Below are 22,601 nucleotides of genomic sequence, written 5' to 3'. Positions count from 1 at the left end.
AATATTTGGCGTTAGAAAATATTTTATGATCATGTAGACGTCAGTCTCAAGTTTTTATTTGACATTGACCCCATTTCCACGGTCCATTGCTCAGCGTTTGTGCTTTGGTCTATTTTTCTTAAATTATAAGCAATAGGTCAACTATATGTTGTATGGTATGATTGTAAACTGTCTGCTGGCAGGAATCATCCGACCTTGACCCCATGTTGGTGGTATATTGTATAATCAATAGGTCGACATTATTTATTGCACTGATTGTAAGGTGACATGTCTGCCTGGCATGGTTCATTTAGTTTTCTTGGAAGCTATTAGCAATAGGTCAACTATATTTAGTGTATTAAAAGGTGTATTTGTTTCATGTTTAGTTTATCTGACCATGACCTCATTCCTTGGATCATGTTGAGTTTATGCGACAGATGTAGTAAAGCTTTATATTTAGGACTAGCAACATAATAGCAATGGTTAGTCAAGTAGGCGACATTTCAGCCTGTGCACTCTTGTTTTAGTTTACGACTTGTGGTCTAGATAGGCAAAGGCAACTATGTTCAAGCGTTTAACACAACATTTAGTGTCTAACAAATCAGGCTCCACAGCATGTGCTGTTCAATATAACAAGTTCAGCTTCGTACTTTTTGTAAAATAATGTTGACAATTCCTGTTCGTTAATCTTTTTTCCAATGTAGTTAAAATTGAAATGAATACCATGTTTAGATGTTAACAAAATTACATTGAAGTCCTTTAAAATACCATATAATTAAGGTAAGGTAGATCACTTTCCAATACTTATAGGCCATTTACAATATGAACATCAAGATCAGGAATCTTAGTCAACCAGATTTATAAAAAAAACATTTAAAATCAGATCGTCGCCTGTTCAAAATTGACATGTACACTTTTCATTGCCTGCAGACCAAATGAAGTTGACAAGACTTGCAGTAAATGACTTGTGGCACAAAATCCAATACTTTTTAGAATTAAAAATACTCCTCTAAAGACCACATATGCTAACTTGTTGTACGGGACTGAAAAATACAGTCAAAGCCATCCAATGTCATATCATACAATATATCTAGTCATTTTCATGCATAGATAAAAACCTGACAGGGAATATTTAATGTCGATAAATGGAGCATGAAAATGGGACAATGTCTGTATCAGAGACGGAGCATAAGTAAACTTCATATTGTGATTAACCTAGTAGAAAGCCAAATCAAATAATTATGAAAGGTGTTTGCATCGCTGTTGCCAGAATATTACACTAGGACCTCATCTTCAAGTAGCAAATTATGCTTAGTAAGATCAAATGGATCTCACTGAATCTAAGAAACAAATTTAATTCACAAGTTGGCAGATAATAAACTATCATTTAAATAAATAAAGCAGTATATCTTTCCCATTCATTTATTGTATATGGGTAAATTGACATCAACATACAGGACTCATAAAATTTCATCATACATACCATAAAAGTTTACCGATTAAGAAAAAAGTACCAGACAATGAGAAGTGATAAGATAAGAAATAAAATGATATATGATTGATAATGTGATAATTGATGAATATATATACAACAGTTTCAGAAAAACAATGAAAATATTATGATATGGACACCTTCTATATTACTTTTAGGTTGCTATTGTGAGTACAAATACAATTCTAAGTAATTATTCTGATCTTAAGGCACTATGATAATTTTTTAATTTGTCAATCATTTGGTAATTGAATTTATTTGTATATTCCATTTCATGATTATTACAAGTTTCATGCAAAACAAAAAAACTTCCATATTTAATGAATAATAGAATAAAAAATTTGATGTAAAAAAAGTTAACCAATGACAACATAAGAAAATCAAACTCAATTCATTTATATAAATAATGATGAAGATTTAAACTGACAAACCAGACATATATAAGGTGTCACATAAATTGTGTTGTTTTAAGTGATGTATACTCCAATTACAATCCACAGTCTCAACTATATTATATTAATTCAACGCTAAGTGAAGAGTTTTTTTTCATCATGACTAAATTCAATGCAATTTATAGTTGTTTGTCTCCCTATGTCTTTGTGAAAATAGCTACAATGTTAGATAAAAACCAACAATTATAGACTTGTATGCCATTTACATCAATCTTAATAACACATGTTTAAAATCATAAGATTATTGTTGTCTATAATTTCATTTTTGAGCAAAATGAAAACCAACCCTGAAATAAAATGGATTCATTTTATAATCATACCTTTTAATGCATTATGTGAGAAAAAATATTCCTTTTATCCAATTGCATAAACAAAATAGAAGTTCAAAGCACAATCTGTTTTCTTTCTCAGTCACATATTTTTTTATGAAACAGAAGAAATTACTGCAAGCTCACATTACAATTATAAAAAACATTAGTTAACAAATACGATGAAAAATGGTAAAAAAAAGTTTTGAAGCTAAAACATGACAAAAAAATAAAATTTAAATATAGAAAAAAATCTGAGATAATAAAAACCATGTTTTTGTCAAATAAAATAAGTTAAAATTCTACATTATAATTATAAGTGTCGAAAAAATCTTCACATTAAACACAAGAGGTAATAAATACTTTAAAACAATGATTACAAAATAATATAGAACAAATTTACAACATTATACCTGGTTATTTTTTCTGTCCATGTGTTTGATATAGTACAGTACCTTTACAACACAGTGTATTTTAACACTTCTTTATGTGCATATTCATAATATTTTACAGAAAAAGCTGCCTTTAACAAGATAAAAATAAAATTACACAATTCTGTTATCTTTCTTTTTAGTGAGCTTGACTCAACCTTATGACTTTAAAAAAGCTACAATTTTTTGTTAACAAAATATCAATATATAAAGTACTTATTTGAATTCTTTAAGCAGTTAATATGACAGCAAGACATGATGATCATAAATATTACTTTTCCAAAAAACAGTTTTCTTGATTGTTCTTTATGATGGCACACTTTTTATTCAAATAAGTTTTTGTAAATACATTGTGGTTTTATTTGCACTTTCCTAAAGCCATTTACTATAAATACAGTATCTACAATTTGTACATATATATATTTACAATTAATATCATTTTCTAGCTCTTGTCACTCGTTTCACAGGCGTTTTCTGTTTTGGTGAGACAGTTTTGACCTTTTTCATTGCTTTCTTGGGCGGAGATGATTTAGATACTTTCTCAGGAGTTTTTGCTTTAGGATTCCCTCTTGTTCCTCTCTTTGTAGATTTCACTGGTGATGGACTAGCTGTTTTCACCACTTTTGATTTCTTGCCTTTGATTGGTTGCTGAACTGTTTCAACATCTACTTTGCTGACTTTTGTAGGACTAGGCATATTTGCTGGTGAAGCTGCCTTCCGTTTTCCACTAGTTTTGGTAACTTTTTTTACTGGAGTTTTAGGTTTAACTGGAGAAGCAGCTCTCCCACGTCTTTTGTTAGGCTTAGATACTACTGCTGCTTCTTGTACAACTTCCTCTACAATAGGTACAGCTTTGACAGGACTCACTTTCCTTCCTCTTCTTGCTTTTTTTACTGGACTAGCTTTCTTCGGTGATTTAACTTTAGCAACTGGTGTCAAAACAACTGCTGGTGACTGCTCTGGCAAAACTGCCCTTCCCCGCCTTGATATAACTCCTTTTACAGGTGTTTTAGTCTTAGGTGAGGCTGCCTTTACCACTTTTCCTCTTGATCTCTTTGCTGGAGATTTTTTTGGAGTATCAACCTTTGTTGTTTCAACAACTACAGTCTCCTCTTTCTCTGCCTTTTTAGTTGTTTCTTTCTTTGCTCCTTTGCCTCTTGTTGCACGTTTGACTGGTGTTTTTTTAGGGGTTGCTATTTTCTTGGGTGTTGATTTTGAAGCTTTTCCCTTTGCTGCTGGTTTGGCTGGTGACTTTTTAGGAGTTGGTTTTGCAGCTTTCTGTTCTTCAGCAGAAACAACAGTATTTGCAGCTTTTTTGGGAGATTTTACAGGCTTACCACGTGTTGCTCGTTTTACTGTTGAAACAGTTGGAGTTTCCACTTTATTGACCTTTCCTCTGGTATTTTTCTTTACAGCAGATTTTGCAGGTGTTGCTGGCTTTTTTGGAGATGATTTCCCTGCTCCTCTCCCTCTAGTACGTTTTGCTGCTGGTGATTTTGTTGGTGATTTTGTTGGTGATTTTGTTGGTGATTTTGTTGGTGTTTTTACTTTCTCAGGTGAAGTTTTTTGGTCTTGTACAGGCTTTTTACTTGGAGGTTCAGCATCACCAGATGAGATAGATCGTTTCCGTTTTCCACCTCGGACAGGTTTTTTAGCTGGACTTGCAACAGTTTCCTGTATTGTTGCAGCTTTACCTCTAGTTGCCTTCTTTTTAGGTGTAGCTGCCTTCACTGGTGATTTGAAAGATTTTTTCTCCTCAACTTGAGTAGATATTTTAGGAGTTTTAGCAGGTGTTACTACTTTGCCTCTTCTTGTGGTTCTCTTTGCTAAAGGAGATTTCTTAACTACTTCCACTCTTGGACTGCTGCTTTTAGGTACAACATTCTTTTTCAGAGCTTTTGGTGATGTCTTCAATTTACGCTCCACTCTTTTACCTCTAGCTCTTGGAACATCAGGTGTTGAAACTTAAATAAACAAAAAATAACATATAATGAAAATAATATCAGAATTATTTTCATAACAAAACAACAACAACAAAATGCAATACATTTTCAACTTGGAATTAAGCATGTTAAAATCAGTAAAAGCCCACCCAATGAATTAGTTAATGGTTGTAACACTGATATCCGAAGATTACCATCACAGCAGTGTCAATACTGATGTACGTCAACATATTTTGGTGAATATTATTTGTCTTCAATAGCTCACTTTTATAATATATTTTTGTTTGTTTGGGGGAAAATGAATTTCCAAGAAAAAGGGGTGTACAATCCTAGTACAACCATACTACTACTAGTGCTCCACTTTGACCTAATCACTAACTTTCACATTTTAGGATCTGGTAAATGTGCTATAGGGTATTTTGCACCACTTGTCATTTATATATATTATACAATAGCTTGGATAGTAATATAAACTTGTCATTTATATATATTATACAATAGCTTGGATAGTAATATAAACTTGTCATTTATATATATTATACAATAGCTTGGATAGTAATATAAACTTGCTATGTGTTGGTTGCAATCAATCCACATCTAAACACTTACCAGCTATTTCTACTTCTTCTGTTACCGTTACTACTTCCTCTGTAACAATTAATGTCACAGCCGATACTGTTTTCGATTTAACTCTGAAATGAAACAAAAAACCAGTATAATTTCATCATTGAAGTCGTTTTTATTTTTATTTTTATAAATAACACTGTTCAACATTTCTAGCTATATACTAATTTTTGTAGATATTTCTTATTAAGGCACAACCTACTAGGGCTTGCTGTTTTATATTTTCAACCATTTTTGTAAGTTTTAATAAATTTTAAAAACATGTCGAAACAAATGCACTTCCAAATCTGGGAAATGTATACATTATTTCACTTTCTCCAATTCTTACCAAATGTATCCTGTTGTTATTCTTATTTAAAACTTGTGGTTTGTTTGATGTCAGGTCTACATAGGTTAAATTTGATTATGAATCATTGATGTCAAATTTTCTTGCTTTTCACTGAATTTCCTATTGTGTCGTCATAAAATAGGAAACCATGTCTGATGATTTCACATGGAAAGAACATATTCTTTTGCAGAGCATTCGAAAGTAGGCATTATGCTGATCTGCATAACATCTTAAAATCTTTAGAGTAACAGATTCCACCACCAAATCGGGTCGATACAATGTTTATCCACTCTTAACAGTTAAATTCTAAATATCTATATAAACACTCAGCAAGCTACCTGTTTGAAAATTTAGTCTCCAGTGTATAAATATTGTATCACACTCAATGTAGTGGTAGAATCTGACAATGACAAGTAATTGTTTATCAGTCAAATAACAGACATCTATATAATGCTGTCTTCTTAAGTAAAAAGCATACCTTGAGGCCTTGGCAGCAGTTTTAACAGGTGATTTTTTAACTGCACCTCTTCTTGTTTTCTTAGATGAAACTTCTGTTGCTTTTTCTGTAACCTTTGGAGATGCTGCAGCCTTCTTGGGAGATTTGACTGGAGTCTTTTTAACTGCACCTCTTTTTGTTCTTTTTGTTGGTCTCTCCAACACTGTTTCTGTAACATCTGGGGATGCAGGGGCAAGTCTTTTTCTGCCACGTCTGAAAAAGACAATTGTCCATCACAACTAAACCATTAATTTGCATAATTCAGAAGAAATACCAGGTAACATGAACCTTCAACTTCTGGGTACTGTGCTACTAACTCCTTTCTTAAAATTATTCATCAATCATATAACTGAAAAGTTTTAAGTTCAGACTGACACTGTATTTTGAATAAAAAAGATGCAAATATGATTTCACAAAGTATTACATGGAAGCTATATGGCATCATTACTGCCATTAATGTGATACAATAATTGATTCTCTTTGTTATATTCCAGAAATTATGAAGCCATTTCCTCAGGTGACTTTGGCATTTTGGAGGCAAAAACCAACAGAAATCGTCACTGGAACAAACTCATCCATTCAGCTCAACATTGACAAGAACATATACAACAGATTAAATATTTCATATATCTCAGAAAGTTTTGCTGGCGACTCGTTTTGGTGTATATTAAACTACATCTGTAAAGACATGTTTTGACCTAATCATTCTTTATAAAAGAAATTAAACTTTTTTTTATAATGTCTATACCATGGTTGGATTTAATATCATTTAAAAAATTATTTTCAAACTACTGTGGATTTATTTATTTTGGAGGATTGAGGAACACTGGATATTCATGTATATTCAATTTCGTGGTTTTGGTAAAGTGTGGATACATTCCTTTGGACATTTTGCAATTCATGGTTCCCCTGTACCCATGACATCCAAAAAAGTAAGTATCCAATGAATATTAATGAATCCACAGTACCATGAGTCTTTAATACTACTAACCTGGCAATAGGAGACTTGGTAGCTGCTGGTGACTTCTTAGCTGCAGGTGACTTCTTAGCTGCAGACTTTTTAAGTGTGCTTTTTGACACTTTGAGTTTTGGAGTGGCTGATTTAGGTGTCTAAAAAAAAAAAACCAATCGCATCTTAAATAAAATTATACAACTCACTAAATAATTTTTTCTGACTAATTTTCCATCAGTCAAGTTACAAAAATGCCAATCTGCAAAAACTAAATACTAAATTACCGTACAAATATAATAATTTAAACTTGCTTCATGGAATATTATGATAAAACTATTTCAAACTTATAGAAGATACTTCCACATGCACCAAAGTATCTTTGTAACTGATTGGCTGCTAAGAACTTTTCTTTCCATTTAAAGAGTTCTTAGTGTACTACATACCTTAAACATTTCCTTTACACCTGAAGGACTAGCTGGTGATTTTATCTGTTTTGGTGTAGCATACAACTGTTTTATTCCAACTAACTTAGGTGTAGGGACAGACTTTCTCTTTGTTGAAGACATTGGTGATACCAACATTTCTCCAGGACCAATGGGTGTTTCTGGCAGATCAGAATAGAGTGAGTATGGTGTTCCTGTTCTCTCAGGAGAACTTGCTGGACTTGGTGTCCTAAAAATGTCAGCTATACCTGATAGTCGTGATGTTGCTTTTGGTTTTGCCTGCAATACAATGTTAATTTGTTAACATTTAATAATTTACTTGTACTTAACACAATTTGAATTTGTCAACATCATTTGATTATTTTACTTGTATTGAATAAGGAAGATTAAACTGGAAGGCTTGAGCAACTTTAAATAAAATATATTCTATTAAAATAGTTGCATTAAATTCTAATTGAACAGTTTAAGAAGGTGCATATGTAAACCATTTGAGAAAGATTGTGAAATAAGAAGGTGCATATGTAAACCATTTGAGAAAGATTGTGAAATTTTCATATTTCTGTCAAAATAGGATGAAATGATGAACCGATTGTTTACCCCCTTACCATTCATAAATATCACCTGCTAAACCAGTAGGGGTATAAACATGAAATGAGTACCTTTGATACACATACCTTTCTTACTCCAATGCTTTTCCTTCCCTTCCTTGGTAACAGAGCAGGAGTGGATGTTAACTTCTTATGTATAACTATAGTAACTGGTGAGTCAGCATGTCCAGTGGTTGGTGCTTTAGATGCAGCTTTTGTTCTTGGAGTCTTTGGGGGCATCTTCTACAAAATATGGTTGATATCAATTTTTACCTACTAAAATAAATATCCAGTCAAAAATGACAAACATTTAATGTCTGCAACTTGCAGCTGACCCTAAGAACGATTACATGAACCCATATTATTTTAAGCAAGTCAGGTATATAATATCAAAATGATTGTACTTTCAATGGTAACAGAAGAGACCCCACTCAGCATCATGTTTTTTTATAATTCTAACGAAAACTATCATTATAAAAAATACAGGATTTTGCAAATGAGACAACTATTAACCAGAGTTCAAATGAAGTGGATGTAAGCAATTAATGGCCACTGTAATGACCCTCAACAAAGAGGGAAATTTTTTTAGTCTAAATTGGCTATAAAATGTTGCGACATAAAAAAACTGAAACAACGAAATGAGGAGATTAACTGCTTAACCCTTTCACCGATTGCTGCCCAGACAGAAGCTACTCTGAGACGATGGCTTCCCTGGCTACTTTTACTCAAGTGGGAGATCTTCATAATAAATGTCAATAAAAACTTGTTTGTAGTTATTTGTGTATTTATTTCATTCACTAACACCATGTTCACAGTTTTGTTTATGTTTTGATAATTTTTTCTTCATAAAATATTCAAATTTTTAAATTTTCGGCATTATATAGGTGAAATTCTCAAAATTCTGCTCTTTGACCTCAAATCGTAATTTTTTAACCCAAAACGGCAAAGTTTTGAAAATTTTTATGAGGCTGTACAAATTCCTCACACTGAACGATGTCCATTCCAAGTGTTTTGTACATAAAACAACATTTTATGTCAAAAAAGTATACTAGTTTGGCTTCAATTCTTCCATATTCTTTCAAAAAAAATGTTCCCTCATTTCAAATTCTCGTAAATTCCGTAAATTTCCTCTGATTTTGACACGGTTTTCAACAAACGGAAGCGAAATGTTTACACTTTCATCCGGGTATTCATCAAAGAAAGATAACTCATGTTTGCACGTTTTGAGCGGGAAATATAAAAGATGTATTCTGATCCCGGTAAAACGGGACTCGTCGTCAGCTGTCTGAAGCGTGAATCCCGGTAAACCGGGACTCATCGGCGAAAGGGTTAATTAATACATAAAAGTTTACAAAAGGCAAATATGACAGAAATCAACCGAAGACAACCACTGAACTACAGGTTCTGGACTTGGTTAGCCTTCAAGGTAAAATTGCGAGTCCATAAGCCAAAGCTCAATTTTTTGAAAATTTTAGTTGGTTTCTGTTGGTTTGTAGAGAAGAGTTTTAAAAGCATAAAAGCAATTTAACAAGCCAATGTAGTAGAACTTGTGTTTAAGCATGAAGACTGCTTGGTACACACATAAAGAATATGCCCAATAAAACACATCTGTGAGTGCCCCTAACCTGAGACAGTATTGTTTACAACATTACCAATAAATAATAAGCCCTCTTAGTTTAAAAATACCTTCTTTATACTCTTTGGTGTTTTGTTTCTCTTCTGCACAACTGGAAGAGGTTTCTTTGCTGATCGTCTTCTAGCTACCCCTGTGTCAGCAATGCCTTTCTTGACAATATCAGACCAAAGATTAGTTGGAAGTTTAGGTGTTTTCTGCTTTCCATGTATTGCCCTCATAGCCACAGCATTTCTAATTGTTGATGGTGGGGACTTCTTGAGAGATTTAGGAGTTTTCTTTAATGATTTTGGACTAATTTTGCGTGGAGTTGAAACTCTTTTAGCTGGTGTAGCTTTTTTTGCTGATTTTGGTGAGGGATTTCTCTTTCCTTGAATTGATTTTCTTGTTGATGTCTTTGGTGTGACCTTCTTCACTTCTTGAACTTCTGCTTCAGGTGTTTTCATAATTGCGGATAACCCTGTAAAGCTAATCTCATCCAATTTGTTTTTGGGAGTTTTCATAAGTCTTTTCACTCCAGTCAGATTCAGAGCACCAGTGCTTGCACGTCTACGCTGCCCACTTGATTCCTTTCCTGCTTTAGGAGTACTTGTTGCCACCGTTGGGGTTTTCATTAACTCTTCAATACCAGTATAACTTATATCTGCATTTAATTTTTCTTCAGATAAAGATGTTGACAGGCGTTTATTTGTTTTTCGGCCTGTGGCAGGTGAATTTTTTCGTGATTTTGGAGATTGAGGACTCTTTCCTTTTGCAGGTGATGTTCTTGGAGATTTGGTTGTCACAGGTGTAGATTTTGGAGACTTTGCAGGCGACTTTCTGTTTGGTGTTTTAGGAGATTTTCTTGCAGGAGTTGATTTTGCACTCTTTACTGGTGATTCCTTACTAGGACTTTCTTCAGTGATTGTAGATTCTTTTCTAAAATTAGCCAGAGACTTTCTTTTTAATAATGACTTCGGTGATAAAACACTAAATGGTTCAGACAATCTCCTTGGTGTTGTACCTTTTCTTACTGGAGTTATTGGTGGCAGTTTTTTATCGAACATTTCTGGACTTAATGATGGACCAAATGAAATTCTCTTCTTTTTCGCATCCGAGCCAATACTTTGAGTAGATTTCCTTTTACTCCCACTTTTTAATTTTGGAGAAGCTGCAACAAAAAACATTTATAAATTACAAATAGTGTCAATGTCAAACATTATCATATTTCAATGTCCCATGTTTGGAGATAATATATAAGCATTCAGTGATATTGTAAGCCTCACATTACATCCATAATTCAGCTTTTTCCTCTAAGAGAAAATTCCCAATTACTAAAAAAGAAACTCTTTCCTCTCTCCAAAAAGTTCCTTTCAGGTTAAAAATGACTGACAATAAAAATATATGGTGAAATACTGCAAATAATCAAAGAAAATGAACTTTCGATTTTTAATAAAAATTATGCACCCCCTTCTTCCCAAAAAAAAAACCAACAACAGTAGTGGTTGTTTTTAATTAAAAAAGACATTATCACTGGCTTTTTTTTACAAGTCTGAAGATTTTGTTTGAGAGCAAATGTAGGTTGAGTGTTAAAATGGCAAAGTCATCAATTATGTAAATCTTAACAACCCCACATTTTCCAAAATCTACATCACATTCCTTACCAACAGAAAAGGCTTTTCTTGCATGTGAAACAAAGTTCATATTTCTTATCATTTCTAATATTTTGTACTCAGAAGGTTAATACTTCCTGTTTGTAGATTACATAAATGTTAATACCTGAAGGGCTTTCTGTAATCAATGGCTGTGATCTTCTCCTCAATTCAGACAACTCTGTCCTAAGGTCTTCTATTGCTGGATGATAAGGACTGCCTGCTGGCATAGTCTATCATAAACAAAATGATTATTATAATCCAAGCCTTGTATGAATAATAAACACATTTACATACAATTCAATAAAACATTTCTTTTTCTAGGGGGATCATAATTTCCTTGTTTTTCTTTTATGAAAATGTAATTTTTTAAGTCAATATCATATGATAGAAGGTGTCATAAAACTTTTAACAAAGTTTTCTAATTAGTACCTTTGTGAATGAATGGAAATATAGCCCTGAATAGTGTGTTTTGATCTGACAAAAAAGGCTTCTCTCAGGCTCAACAAAAAATTGTATACATTATTTTAATAATAAGTTTTACCTTTCTTCTGTTGTTGGATTGTGGGGTCTTCTTGGCTGAAACATAGAATGTTAAAATTACATAATTTGTTATGAACAATGGTCAGTACACAAATTATTTATATTACAAATTTATTCTACATCAAGACTTGCTTTTTAGTAAACCTTACAGAGTAATTCAAGTTATTTTTCTATTTATAGCTATAGCTGTTTATTTGACTTTTCCATTGCATAATTATTATATTGATGAATGAAATTTAAACAGGGTTATTAATTGGCTGATTTACATAAAAATTAACAACATTATCATTAAAACTTGCACAGCATAACCCCTTTGAGAAATACAATATCATATGATTCCAAGTGCCTTATTCAATACCTGTTGACTTTTCTGCCGGTGACAATGACCTTGACCTAGGTGTTGTTTTCCTCACTGGACTCTTAGCAGCTGGTGAAACTGAACTTGCAGGTGACCCGACTGGTGATTTTGTAACAGGAGTCTTTGCAGTAGGTGATACTGATCTTATAGGCAACTTTGCTGGTGTTTTTGAATCTGGTGTCTTGGCAGCTGGTGATACTGCTCTTGCAGGTGACTTTGCTGGTGTTTTTGACCTAGGAGTTTTAGCAGCTGGTGAAACTGGTCTTGTAGGAGACTTGGCTGGTGATTTTGCAGCAGCAGTCTTAGCAGCTTGTGAAACTGATCTTACAGGTGACTTGGCTGGAGATTTAGAAACAGGTGTCTTCGCAGCTGGTGATACTGATCTTACAGGTGTCTTGGCAGATGGTGTAACTGATCTGCCAGGAGACTTGGCTGGTGTTTTTGCAGCAGGAGTCTTAGCAGCTGGTGATACTGATCTTACAGGAGACTTGGCTGGTGTTTTTGCAGCAGGAGTCTTAGCAGCTGGTGATACTGATCTTACAGGAGACTTGGCTGGTGTCTTTGCAGTAGGAGTCTTAGCAGCTGGTGATACTGATCTACGAGGTGACTTAGCTGGTGTTTTAACAGCAGGAGTCTTGGCAGCTGGTGATACTGCCCTTACAGGTGACTTTCCTGAGGTTTTTGACCTAGGAGTTTTAGCAGCTGGTGATACTGATCTTACAGGAGTCTTGGCTGGTGTTTTTGCAGCAGGAGTCTTAGCAGCTGGTGATACTGATCTTACAGGAGACTTGGCTGGTGTTTTTGCAGCAGGAGTCTTAGCAGCTGGTGATACTGATCTTACAGGAGACTTGGCTGGTGTTTTTGCAGCAGGAGTCTTAGCAGCTGGTGATACTGCTCTTGCAGGTGACTTTGCTGAGGTTTTTGACCTAGGAGTTTTAGCAGCTGGGGATACTGATCTTACAGGAGACTTGGCTGGTGTTTTTGACCTAGGAGTCTTAGCAGCTGGTGATACTGATCTTGCAGGAGACTTGGCTGGTGTTTTTGAAACAGGTGTCTTGGCAGCTGGTGAAACTGATCTGCTAGGAGACTTGGCAGTTGTTTTTGAAACAGGTGTCTTGGCAGCTGTTGAAACTGATCTGCCAGGAGACTTGGCTGGTGTTTTTGAAGCAGGTGTCTTAGCAGATGGTGTAACTGATCTGCCAGGCGACTTGGCTGATGTTTTTGAAGCTGGTGATACTGATCTTACAGGAGACTTGGCTGGTGTTTTTGAAACAGGTGTCTTGGCAGCTGGTGAAACTGATCTGCTTGGAGACTTGGCTGGTGTTTTTGAAACAGGAGTCTTGGCAGCTGGTAAGACTGACCTTGTAGGTGACTTTGCCAGTGTTTTTGGCCTTGGAGTTTTAGCTGTTGGTGTCACTGATCTTGCAGGTGACTTTGCTGGTGTTTTTGATCTTGGAGTTTTAGCTTGAGTTACCACATCTGGTGAAGGAGGTTTAGCAGATGACTTAGCAGGGGTTTGTTTATTTGGAGTTTTTGTCTCAGATTTTGCAGGAGTCTTAGTAGCAGCATTTTCTAGGACAGGTTTTGCTGGTGATTTAGCAGGAGTTTTGGTCTTTGGACTTCTTCCTGGTGTTTTATTTGACTTTGTATCAGATGAAGATTTCCTAGCAGGAGTATTAACTCTACCTTCAGCTCTTGATACATGAACTTTCTTGGCACTGCCTCTAACTGGAGATGGTGACTGTACTCTTGGTTTCTTGCTTTTGGTACTACTGTCTACACCTTCAGACGGTGGTGGAGGTTTGGATTTAGGTGTTAGTATTTTCATGGTATTCTTTATGCTTGCTGGAGTAGAATTATGTCTTGGAGAATTTGATTTTGACATTTTAGCTGGCTGGGGAGTAAGCGCACGACCAGCTGGGGTTTTCTTAATTGATGATCCTCCTATACTTTTTCTGTTACTGGGTGATAATGGCTTCAAAGCTAACGTCTCATTCATATCAACAGTCTGAAAATAAAAGAACATTTTTTGTACTCAGTACTTCAGTTTACTTGAAATATTAAATAGATGTAGGTTATGTATCTACATAAATAAATAAATCACCTTTCAGGTTGTAAAAAATTTAAATCCTTTTGTACCAGGGGAAAAGTGCATTTTCCAATATATGACAAATACTTCCAAAATTACATAAATTATTGCATTTTAGATAATTATAAATTGAATGTTGTAAGGTGTATGATTCCTAGTTTTAAACATTGTCATGGTGCAGGAACAAAATGTTACCAGCATAAAGTGGAAAAAGTAGCATATCATTTCTTGAAAAACAGTTCAGGAGAATTATTAATTCTGTCCAGAAAAAAGACAATCATTTTTGACAATGTATGCAATGTCTATGATGTTTGACTAAGTATTCAATGTTAATAATGTTTGACAATGTATTCAATGTTAATAATGTTTGACAATGTATTCAATGTTAATAATGTTTGACAATGTATTCAATGTTAATAATGTTTGACTATGTATTCAATGTCCATGATGTTTGACTATGTACAGTCAGGGGACTTACTTAAACAAGTTATTTTCTAAATCACTGATTCAAGTAACATTATTTCCATAAAGGTTGGAAGTTAGAGTTGTCTTTCTTTAATAATCACCTATTTAAGTAGTACAAATTAATCACTAGAAGTGATTTAATTTTATGGTAGCTTTAAATATAGAATACTAATGATCCAGGGACTAATTATGTTTCTAAACTTATCAGAACCAACATCTGTGTTGTCTAGGATGACCAGGTCAATTCAGGTGATGACCTTGTACTGAATCTAGGATAATGACATAAAAATCACTTGTTTAAGTATCAGACCTCCATTTCCTTCCCAAAAATCACTTCTTTAAGTATCATTCTGTTAATAACCCCCCACTAATTTCAACACCCCTGAACAGTGAAATTTTTATCGCGAACAGTAGAATTTTATTACATAATCTGAAAGATGAAACCGTGAACCTCACAGGAAAAATACTCCCACTGCTGTGAAAAATCTTTTAAGAAAGTATCAGTTCATTATGTTAAGCCATTATTATAGCATTTTTTCAACTTAAATAGAATTTTCAGCTAAATGATAGCATCAAAGGCATAAACCTTGCTACTTAAAAGAAGCAAAAAGTTCATATTTTTTTTAATTTTACTAATTTAAAGATATTATTTAAACCTATTTCTTTAAAATTTAAAAAAAACTACAAAATCCCAATTTGTGACAAAACACCGAATTTGCTACTCAAACAAGTGATTTAAAAATCACTTATTTCAGTAAGTCCCCTGACTGATGTATGCAATGTCTATGTTTAGCTATATATTCAATGTTGATGATGTTTGACTATGTATGCAATGTCCATGACGTTTGACTATGTATGCAATGTCTATGATGTTTGACTATGTATGCAATGTCTATGATGTTTGACTAAGTATTCAATGTCCATGATGTTTGACTATGTATGCAATGCTATGATGTTTAGCTATATATTCAATGTTGAGGATGTTTGAATATGTGTGCAATGTCCATGATGTTTGACTATGTATGCAATGCCTTTGATGTTTGACTAAGTATATATGTGACATTCATTGGCACTCATTCCACATCTTCTTATATTGTCTTATAGAAAAAAATCCCAAATCATTTCTATAGTTGATGCAGTTATGTTCATCAAATATTTTGCCCTTTACATTAGTTTTCTCCAACTTATTTACATTGGCAACCCAACTGAAGAGCTTGTCAATAATTATAATTGCCTACCAATCATAAAAGCAACAGTGTTAAAAGGTGACAATCCCTTGTTCAGTGATTCTAACAATGACATGGTTTCAAGAAGATTAATATCAAAACTTACCTTAGGTGTACCCATTCCTTTATTTGGTGATCCTTTCACTGGAGTAATAACTGAATTCTTCAAAGGGCTTCTGATTGGGGACTTCCCTGTTATATTAGGAATTTCAAAGCGAAAAGACCTGTCTATAATTGTAAACACATCTCCATGATGAAGTTTTAATGTAGTGTCAATATATTTTGAGTTAACTGTAATAGGATTGACTGTGCTCAGGTTTGTTAAATAAACCTACAAATAAATAGAAAAGCATGATTGGGATAATTATAATTTAAATTGGAGAATAAAATTGATTATAATTTATTAAAAGACACTAGAAAAGGCATGGCAGAGGATATTTAGGGGAATAAATATTTCATCAAATATGATTTATAAGTCTCATAACTCTGGAATGAAACACCAGAAAAATTTCAAAATCAAAAGTGAATCAACATGCACATTCACACGTCCTAACATCAATTCAAAGTTTAGTAGTAATTTGACCAATTGTATTAGGCAAAATAAAAATGTGTGGTTCCAGTAACATTCTGAAAAAAAATCGAGTCAGTAGGTCGTAATTTAAAACAATAAGGCCTAAAAAAAAAAAGATATGTGTTTCCGGTAACATCATTTTGAAAAATAGGGTCGGTAGGTCGGAATTCTTTTTTTTTTTTTTTTTTTTTTTTTTGACATCGTAAATGAAATCCGGAAAATTATCATGTTTTTTCCAAGTCCGGATCCGTATTTAGTTTCAAAAACCGGAAGTGTGCCATTTGCAATGTTTTTGAAGCACCTGCTGTGCAAATTTCTTGGATTTTAACCTATTTGGAATACCTTTTGACATTAATAAAATGTTTTACTGGCTTTCTATGCAAGAGGAAGCAAGAGAGAAAAAATATTATGTCATCTATCAGAAGCCTGTGTCAAAAACAGGGTCGGTTGATAAATTATTTTTTTTTTTTTTTTGAAGATCCAATAAAAAAGTTAGGGTCGGGGCTAAAAAAACAGGGTCGGTCGGGTTACCGGAAACACGGATCTTTTTTTTCTCGGCCTAATTATTCTTTATTGCAAAAAATCCAGAAGAAAAAATGTATGCAATTCCTGTATTATACACACCCTGAAGTAAGTCATTTCTATGTTTGTTCGTAAGAAAAGGTCCAAAATTATTGCAAGATCTTCAGAACAATATTAATTCCTGAGTTGAACCATCACTAAAATTTGCTGACAGCAATCAATTTAGTGATTTTAAATTAATTATTTTTCTCCCTGGATTAGTGTTTGCATATTTACCTCTCCATTATCTGCTACACTAACTCTACAGTGTTCTCTAGACACATTTGGAAGCTGAATTCTTATGTCACAGTCATTGCTCCTACAAAAAATATATAACTATCTTAGTGAAATTAAAACTTACTAAATTTTATTTTTTCAGCTACCAACAATTGTATCAATATTACATACAAAAAGTACACATTTAAATAATTGAGCATCCATTTAATCGGAATAGATGAACAACTATCCCCATTTTCAAACTCTAGAAGCAGAACTTATTTATATTTATTTTTTATTTTAATATTAAACATCTTCCAAGGCCAGGATTTTTTAATTTGTTGGTTTACGGATCCGCCGACCCGATTTTTCCGATTTCCAGAATAAAAATAAAATTGACTTTTCATGCTTTTTTATTCCCGCCGACCCTAACAAATGCATTATCCCTGAAAAATAATTAAATAATTTTTTTTATGAAATGAAATGCATTTATCACTAACAAAATTGATAACACTTTCTGTTGTGAAAAAATAAAACTTCCAGTTTACGTTTCTAAAAATAGACAAATCAATTATAACTGACCTTGAAATGTCGTTTGCGCAAATAATATTGCGGAACGAAACTTGTGTTTAAAACCAATAACACAATAAGTTCGTTTCCCTTATTTGTCATCAGTCCGTAAGATGCATCATCTCATAGAATTAGACTTGTCCAAATGTGGACAGGGTAAAGGCATCAAGTTGAAGTACTGAATATTAACAAATCATTTGGAATTTTCTTGTTTCATAGATAATAAAAAAATTATCGTCCATTTGGATAAAAAACGGGAATGCGAGACAACAGATTAACCCGATAATCTCGTTTTCCAGTGGACGAGTCTATTAGGTTTTTAACACGTGTGTTGAAACTTATTTTCGTACGACGTTTTTACATTTTTTTCTTTATCAGTTTTCGTGCTTGAAGATCATTTTTCACCAAGTTTTCTGGAATTGATAAAGTGCTACGCGAATTTATTTTTCTTGTTTCTGAAATGACGATTTAATTTCGTCTTTGACCGTGCACCCCCCTTTTTTTACTGTAAATTATTAGACAATGTCATGCGATGTTTATAACAGTTGAGCAATAATATTTCATCGAACTAAAATTTAAGAAATGATGATAAAATAGCATAACAAACATATTGTTAGAAAGGTGAAATATATATTGATTTTGCGTATTTTTCTGTCTTCAAAGATGATTTTTTTTCTTTTTTTTTTCCCGACCGACCGACCCGACTTTTTCATGGGGAAAATCCGTAAACCATCAAATTAAAAAACCGTGGCCCAATGTTGAATGGTATTTGATGTATAAAATTGTTATTGCTATGTGGTTAAAAGGAGCAGTATGAAGCATTGAAATGTCATGAAAATGTTATAATTGACCAAATTAATTGCTATTTTTTATTTATAGTTATCCCTTTCCTCCATAATGACGCCTTTTGAAGCCTGTCAGGAATTTAGCGCAAATATATACATGCGTTGCTACTGGACTTATGTAATTATGACGTTACTTATATAGCAATGGCTAGACGTTAGAATAAACACAATCTATACACAACGCATTTTATCTACTTTACACAACATTTATGGTGCCGTGACGTAGAGGACACAGAGGGCAAGTTACAAAGTTATTCAGGTACATCTTATGGTGTTTAAATATCTCAACTTGTACGATTCGCTCGTGTATGTAACAACGTATTAGATTTTAGCGAGAGAAATTTATGTATTAGGGCTATTCCAGAAAAAAATGTATGGGGGGGTTTGAAGGCAGTTTTAGTCAGTACCTACCACCCAAACAATTGTAATTGAGAATTATAGTGCATTATAGTGTGAAAAGTTGCTCTGATACCAACCACCCATGTATTAATAATATAAAGTGCCTTCCAACCCCCCCATACATTTTTTTCTGGAATTGCCCTTACTGAAAAATTATTACACCAGGGTTTTTGATATCACAAACTGGTCAAAACATTTACTAAATTTGATCACCAGTATAATGAAATAATTCTTAAATATAACTCAACATGCAGACATCATATACGTTCAGGTATGTCACATCCAATCTTTTATGGTAATATTCTTTACAAAGCAAAAAAATGTCAGTATTCACCTCAAAAGCTTACAAAACCTTTAAACAGACTTATTTAGAAGGGATATAGTTACGATACTGTTGTCAGGTCATTCAAGATTGCATATTTTGGCTTTAATATTGATTCACTTATAGGGTCTTTGCATCGGAACTAAACACATTTATTTAAAAAAAAAAACCAGTTATTGGCATGACACAGGTTATGTTCTTCTCATATATTTTATGATAGTATGATACTAAACCCCTAACGGGAGGGATTGTGCCTGATATTCATATGATGAAGACATAATCTTTCAATCAGTTTAATTGAGGTCTGGAGCTGGCATGTCAGTTAACTGCTAGTAGTCTGTTGTTTTTTTATGTATTATTGTCATTTTATTATTTTCTTTTGTTACATCTTTTGACATCGGACTTCTCTTGAACTGAATTTTAATGTTTGTATTGTTATGCGTTTACTTTTTCTACGTTGGCTAGAGGTAAAGGGAAGGGTTGAGATCTCATAAACATATTTAAGGTTCATGTGGACCCTATGGCTAAATTGGCCGTATTTTCACCTCAAAATTTACTCTGAGTACAGACAAACCTGCGCATCTGTAAAAAATTTCAGGCATAGCATGCCCTAGATAAAATAATTTCAAATATGTTTTATGTTTTAGAAAAATAAAAACTTACCAGGATTTTGCTGTGCACTTTTTTTCATTCCTCCAGAAGGTGCCAAAAGTTGGGAAACAGGTTTGAGAACTTCCCCTCAGGTAATAATTGAAGTGAGCAGTATTGATTGACATGGACATTAGATGGACAATAGATACATGACAATAATTGGTTATTTAAACTGTGTACCTGAGTGGACCATATCAAGGTAAACTCAACTGTTTGTTAATTTTATCATCTTCTGTAGGGACGAAAAAGTGTACGGCAAAATCCAGTTAAGTTATGAATTTTCTAAATCATACAATGCATTTGAATTTTATTTATCTAGGGCATGCTATGCCTTAAAACGTTTCCAGATGCACAGGTTTGCCTGTACTCATAGTAAATTTTGAGGTGAAAATGAGGCCATTTTAGCCATAGGGTCCACATGAACCTTAACCCCGCCGCAATTTTGCGCCTGTCCCAAGTCAGGAACCTTTGGCCTCAGTAAGTCTTGTATGATTTTTAATTTTAGTTTCTTGTGTATAATTCGGAGTTTAGTATGACGTCCATTATCACTGTACTAGTATACATATTTTTAGGGGCCAGCTGAAGGACACCTACAGGTGCAGGAATTTTCGCTACATTGAAGACCCATTGGTGGGCTTCGGCTGTTGTCTGCTCTATGGTCGGATTGTTGTCGCTTTGACACATTCCCCATTTCCTTTCTCAATTTTATGTATGACTTGGAATATCCCTTGACATAAAACTTGTTAGTTTTGAAGTAGGAGAAATGATGAATATTACCTTCCAAACAAGCAGTTACTGGTGGTTAAAGGGAACTGGGCTCCATCAGCACCACTTCTTTTAATTACTACAATCTTACCATATAACATTCTGAAACAAACCAGACTATATTATTATATATAAGATTGTTTCTGGGCCATGTCTCTACAGATGTTACCCAAATTTGTACTTGATAGAGTAATAGAGTTGAGAAGTGAAAAGCTTTTTGGGGAAAAACGCATATGAAACCTCTGATTATAGAAAACTCTTGTACCCTATCCTGTTGTTCAATAACATTTTGAACACTCAATGAAGGGAACCAGTTAAGAGTTGTCCTCCAAACAATACGTCTGTCAATTAAGAATCAAAATATGACGACACAACCAAATTGATCTGTTGTTGATAGACCTTAAATTAAACTAAAATTGATGGCACTTAAAAGAGAGTTAAACTAATGTTTGGAGAAACTAAGTAATGCTCAGACTTAAAAGAAAATTAATGAATTTGGCTTGGGATTCCCTTGAGAATTCACATTTAAAAACAGAAAATCTGTACAAATCTCTTTATTGTTAGTCATATCAGCTACTGCTGTGAATAGTAAACTTGGAATTGATAGTTAAAAGCAAATACAAGTTATAGTATAGTTATGTTCTAATATTACAGAAAAACATGAAATTAATTGAAATCAATATAAAAAGAAAAAAAATACCAGATTTATCATTTTATATTGTCCTGTCTCTAAGTACCTGTGAATAACTAGCTTTTGACAAGGACGTATAACTAACAATATACGTCCTTGCTTTTGATGATTAGATATTTGCAGACCATAGATGGACAAAAGAGCTACATTGTACGTTTTCACAGCTTGTCCCTATGATTTTGTTATGAGGGAGGGTAGGAGGGGTTCTGATCCCGAAATCCCGGGCTTAAAAAACACAAAATCCCGAGATTCGAAGAAAGAATTCCCGGATCCCGAAAGGGTCAATCCCGAAATCCCGAGCTTAAAAACAACCGATCCCGGAGTCCCGATAAAGGTCCTATCCCCCCTCTGTTATGTTATTTGCTTTATATTAAATAAATATTTCAACCACATTAAATAACTACATATGTAAAAAAAAAACCATTGAGGACCAAGCTTTGATCCAATATTGTGTAGACAATTCTTCATCTTTTTAACTCCTTGTTTGTAAAAATCCAACCACTGATGCCTACATTGCTTAACATATTATTTTTTAAATTATGTGTTTTTATAAGAGGCCATGTACATTATTTGCATGTGCAACTATAAATAATTCAATTATTTCTATAGTTAGTTGTTTTTTTTTTTGTAATACGTGTAAGCCAATTTGCATTAGTGTTTTTTTTAATTACCTTTTTTACTGAAAACTCTTTTAAAATAAATAAACAAAGCCGTTACGTTTGTGGAATAAAACCGTATCTGCATTTATAAGTATTTGCAATTTCTACAAAAAACATCTTAGCTTACCTCACATAAATTTGTTCTAAAGCAACCACATAAAATTCAGGGAAATTGTTTTAAAATGACAATATCCATTAAAATAGGGTTACAGGACCTCTTCTTCTTTTCGGGTCTACCGCGCGAAATGAAATTCTGAAGTAGTGGTCACATATCCATCCACTGACAATATAGTTCTCAAACTATAATCTAACATCGATAAATTTATTGCATAACGAACTTCAAAAATTCATGCAGTGATTAAAAATTAATA

The 22,601-nt window shown here is 33.5% G+C and overlaps 1 protein-coding gene across 1 annotated transcript; it reads right to left on the bottom strand.

Moving 5' to 3' along the window:
• Positions 1 to 1,385: 1,385 nt before the first annotated feature.
• Positions 1,386 to 22,499, bottom strand: LOC139520908 (mucin-2-like). Its single transcript, XM_071313941.1, has 14 exons — positions 22,358 to 22,499; positions 20,893 to 20,982; positions 17,350 to 17,431; positions 16,087 to 16,311; positions 12,201 to 14,208; positions 11,844 to 11,878; positions 11,427 to 11,532; positions 9,722 to 10,818; positions 8,123 to 8,278; positions 7,449 to 7,727; positions 7,045 to 7,163; positions 6,036 to 6,266; positions 5,215 to 5,297; positions 1,386 to 4,626 (listed from the first exon to the last, which is right to left on the bottom strand). The coding sequence occupies exons 2-14, from the start codon at positions 20,979 to 20,981 to the stop codon at positions 3,098 to 3,100; spliced, it is 6,039 nt and encodes a 2,012-aa protein (XP_071170042.1). The 5' UTR covers position 20,982; positions 22,358 to 22,499; the 3' UTR covers positions 1,386 to 3,097.
• Positions 22,500 to 22,601: the final 102 nt, after the last annotated feature.

The sequence above is a fragment of the Mytilus edulis genome, chromosome 4 (assembly GCF_963676685.1).
Source record: "Mytilus edulis chromosome 4, xbMytEdul2.2, whole genome shotgun sequence".
Taxonomy (NCBI): Eukaryota; Metazoa; Mollusca; class Bivalvia; order Mytilida; family Mytilidae; genus Mytilus; species Mytilus edulis.
Note: the sequence above shows the minus strand (reverse complement) of the source record. Positions and strands in the feature narration are given on the sequence as shown.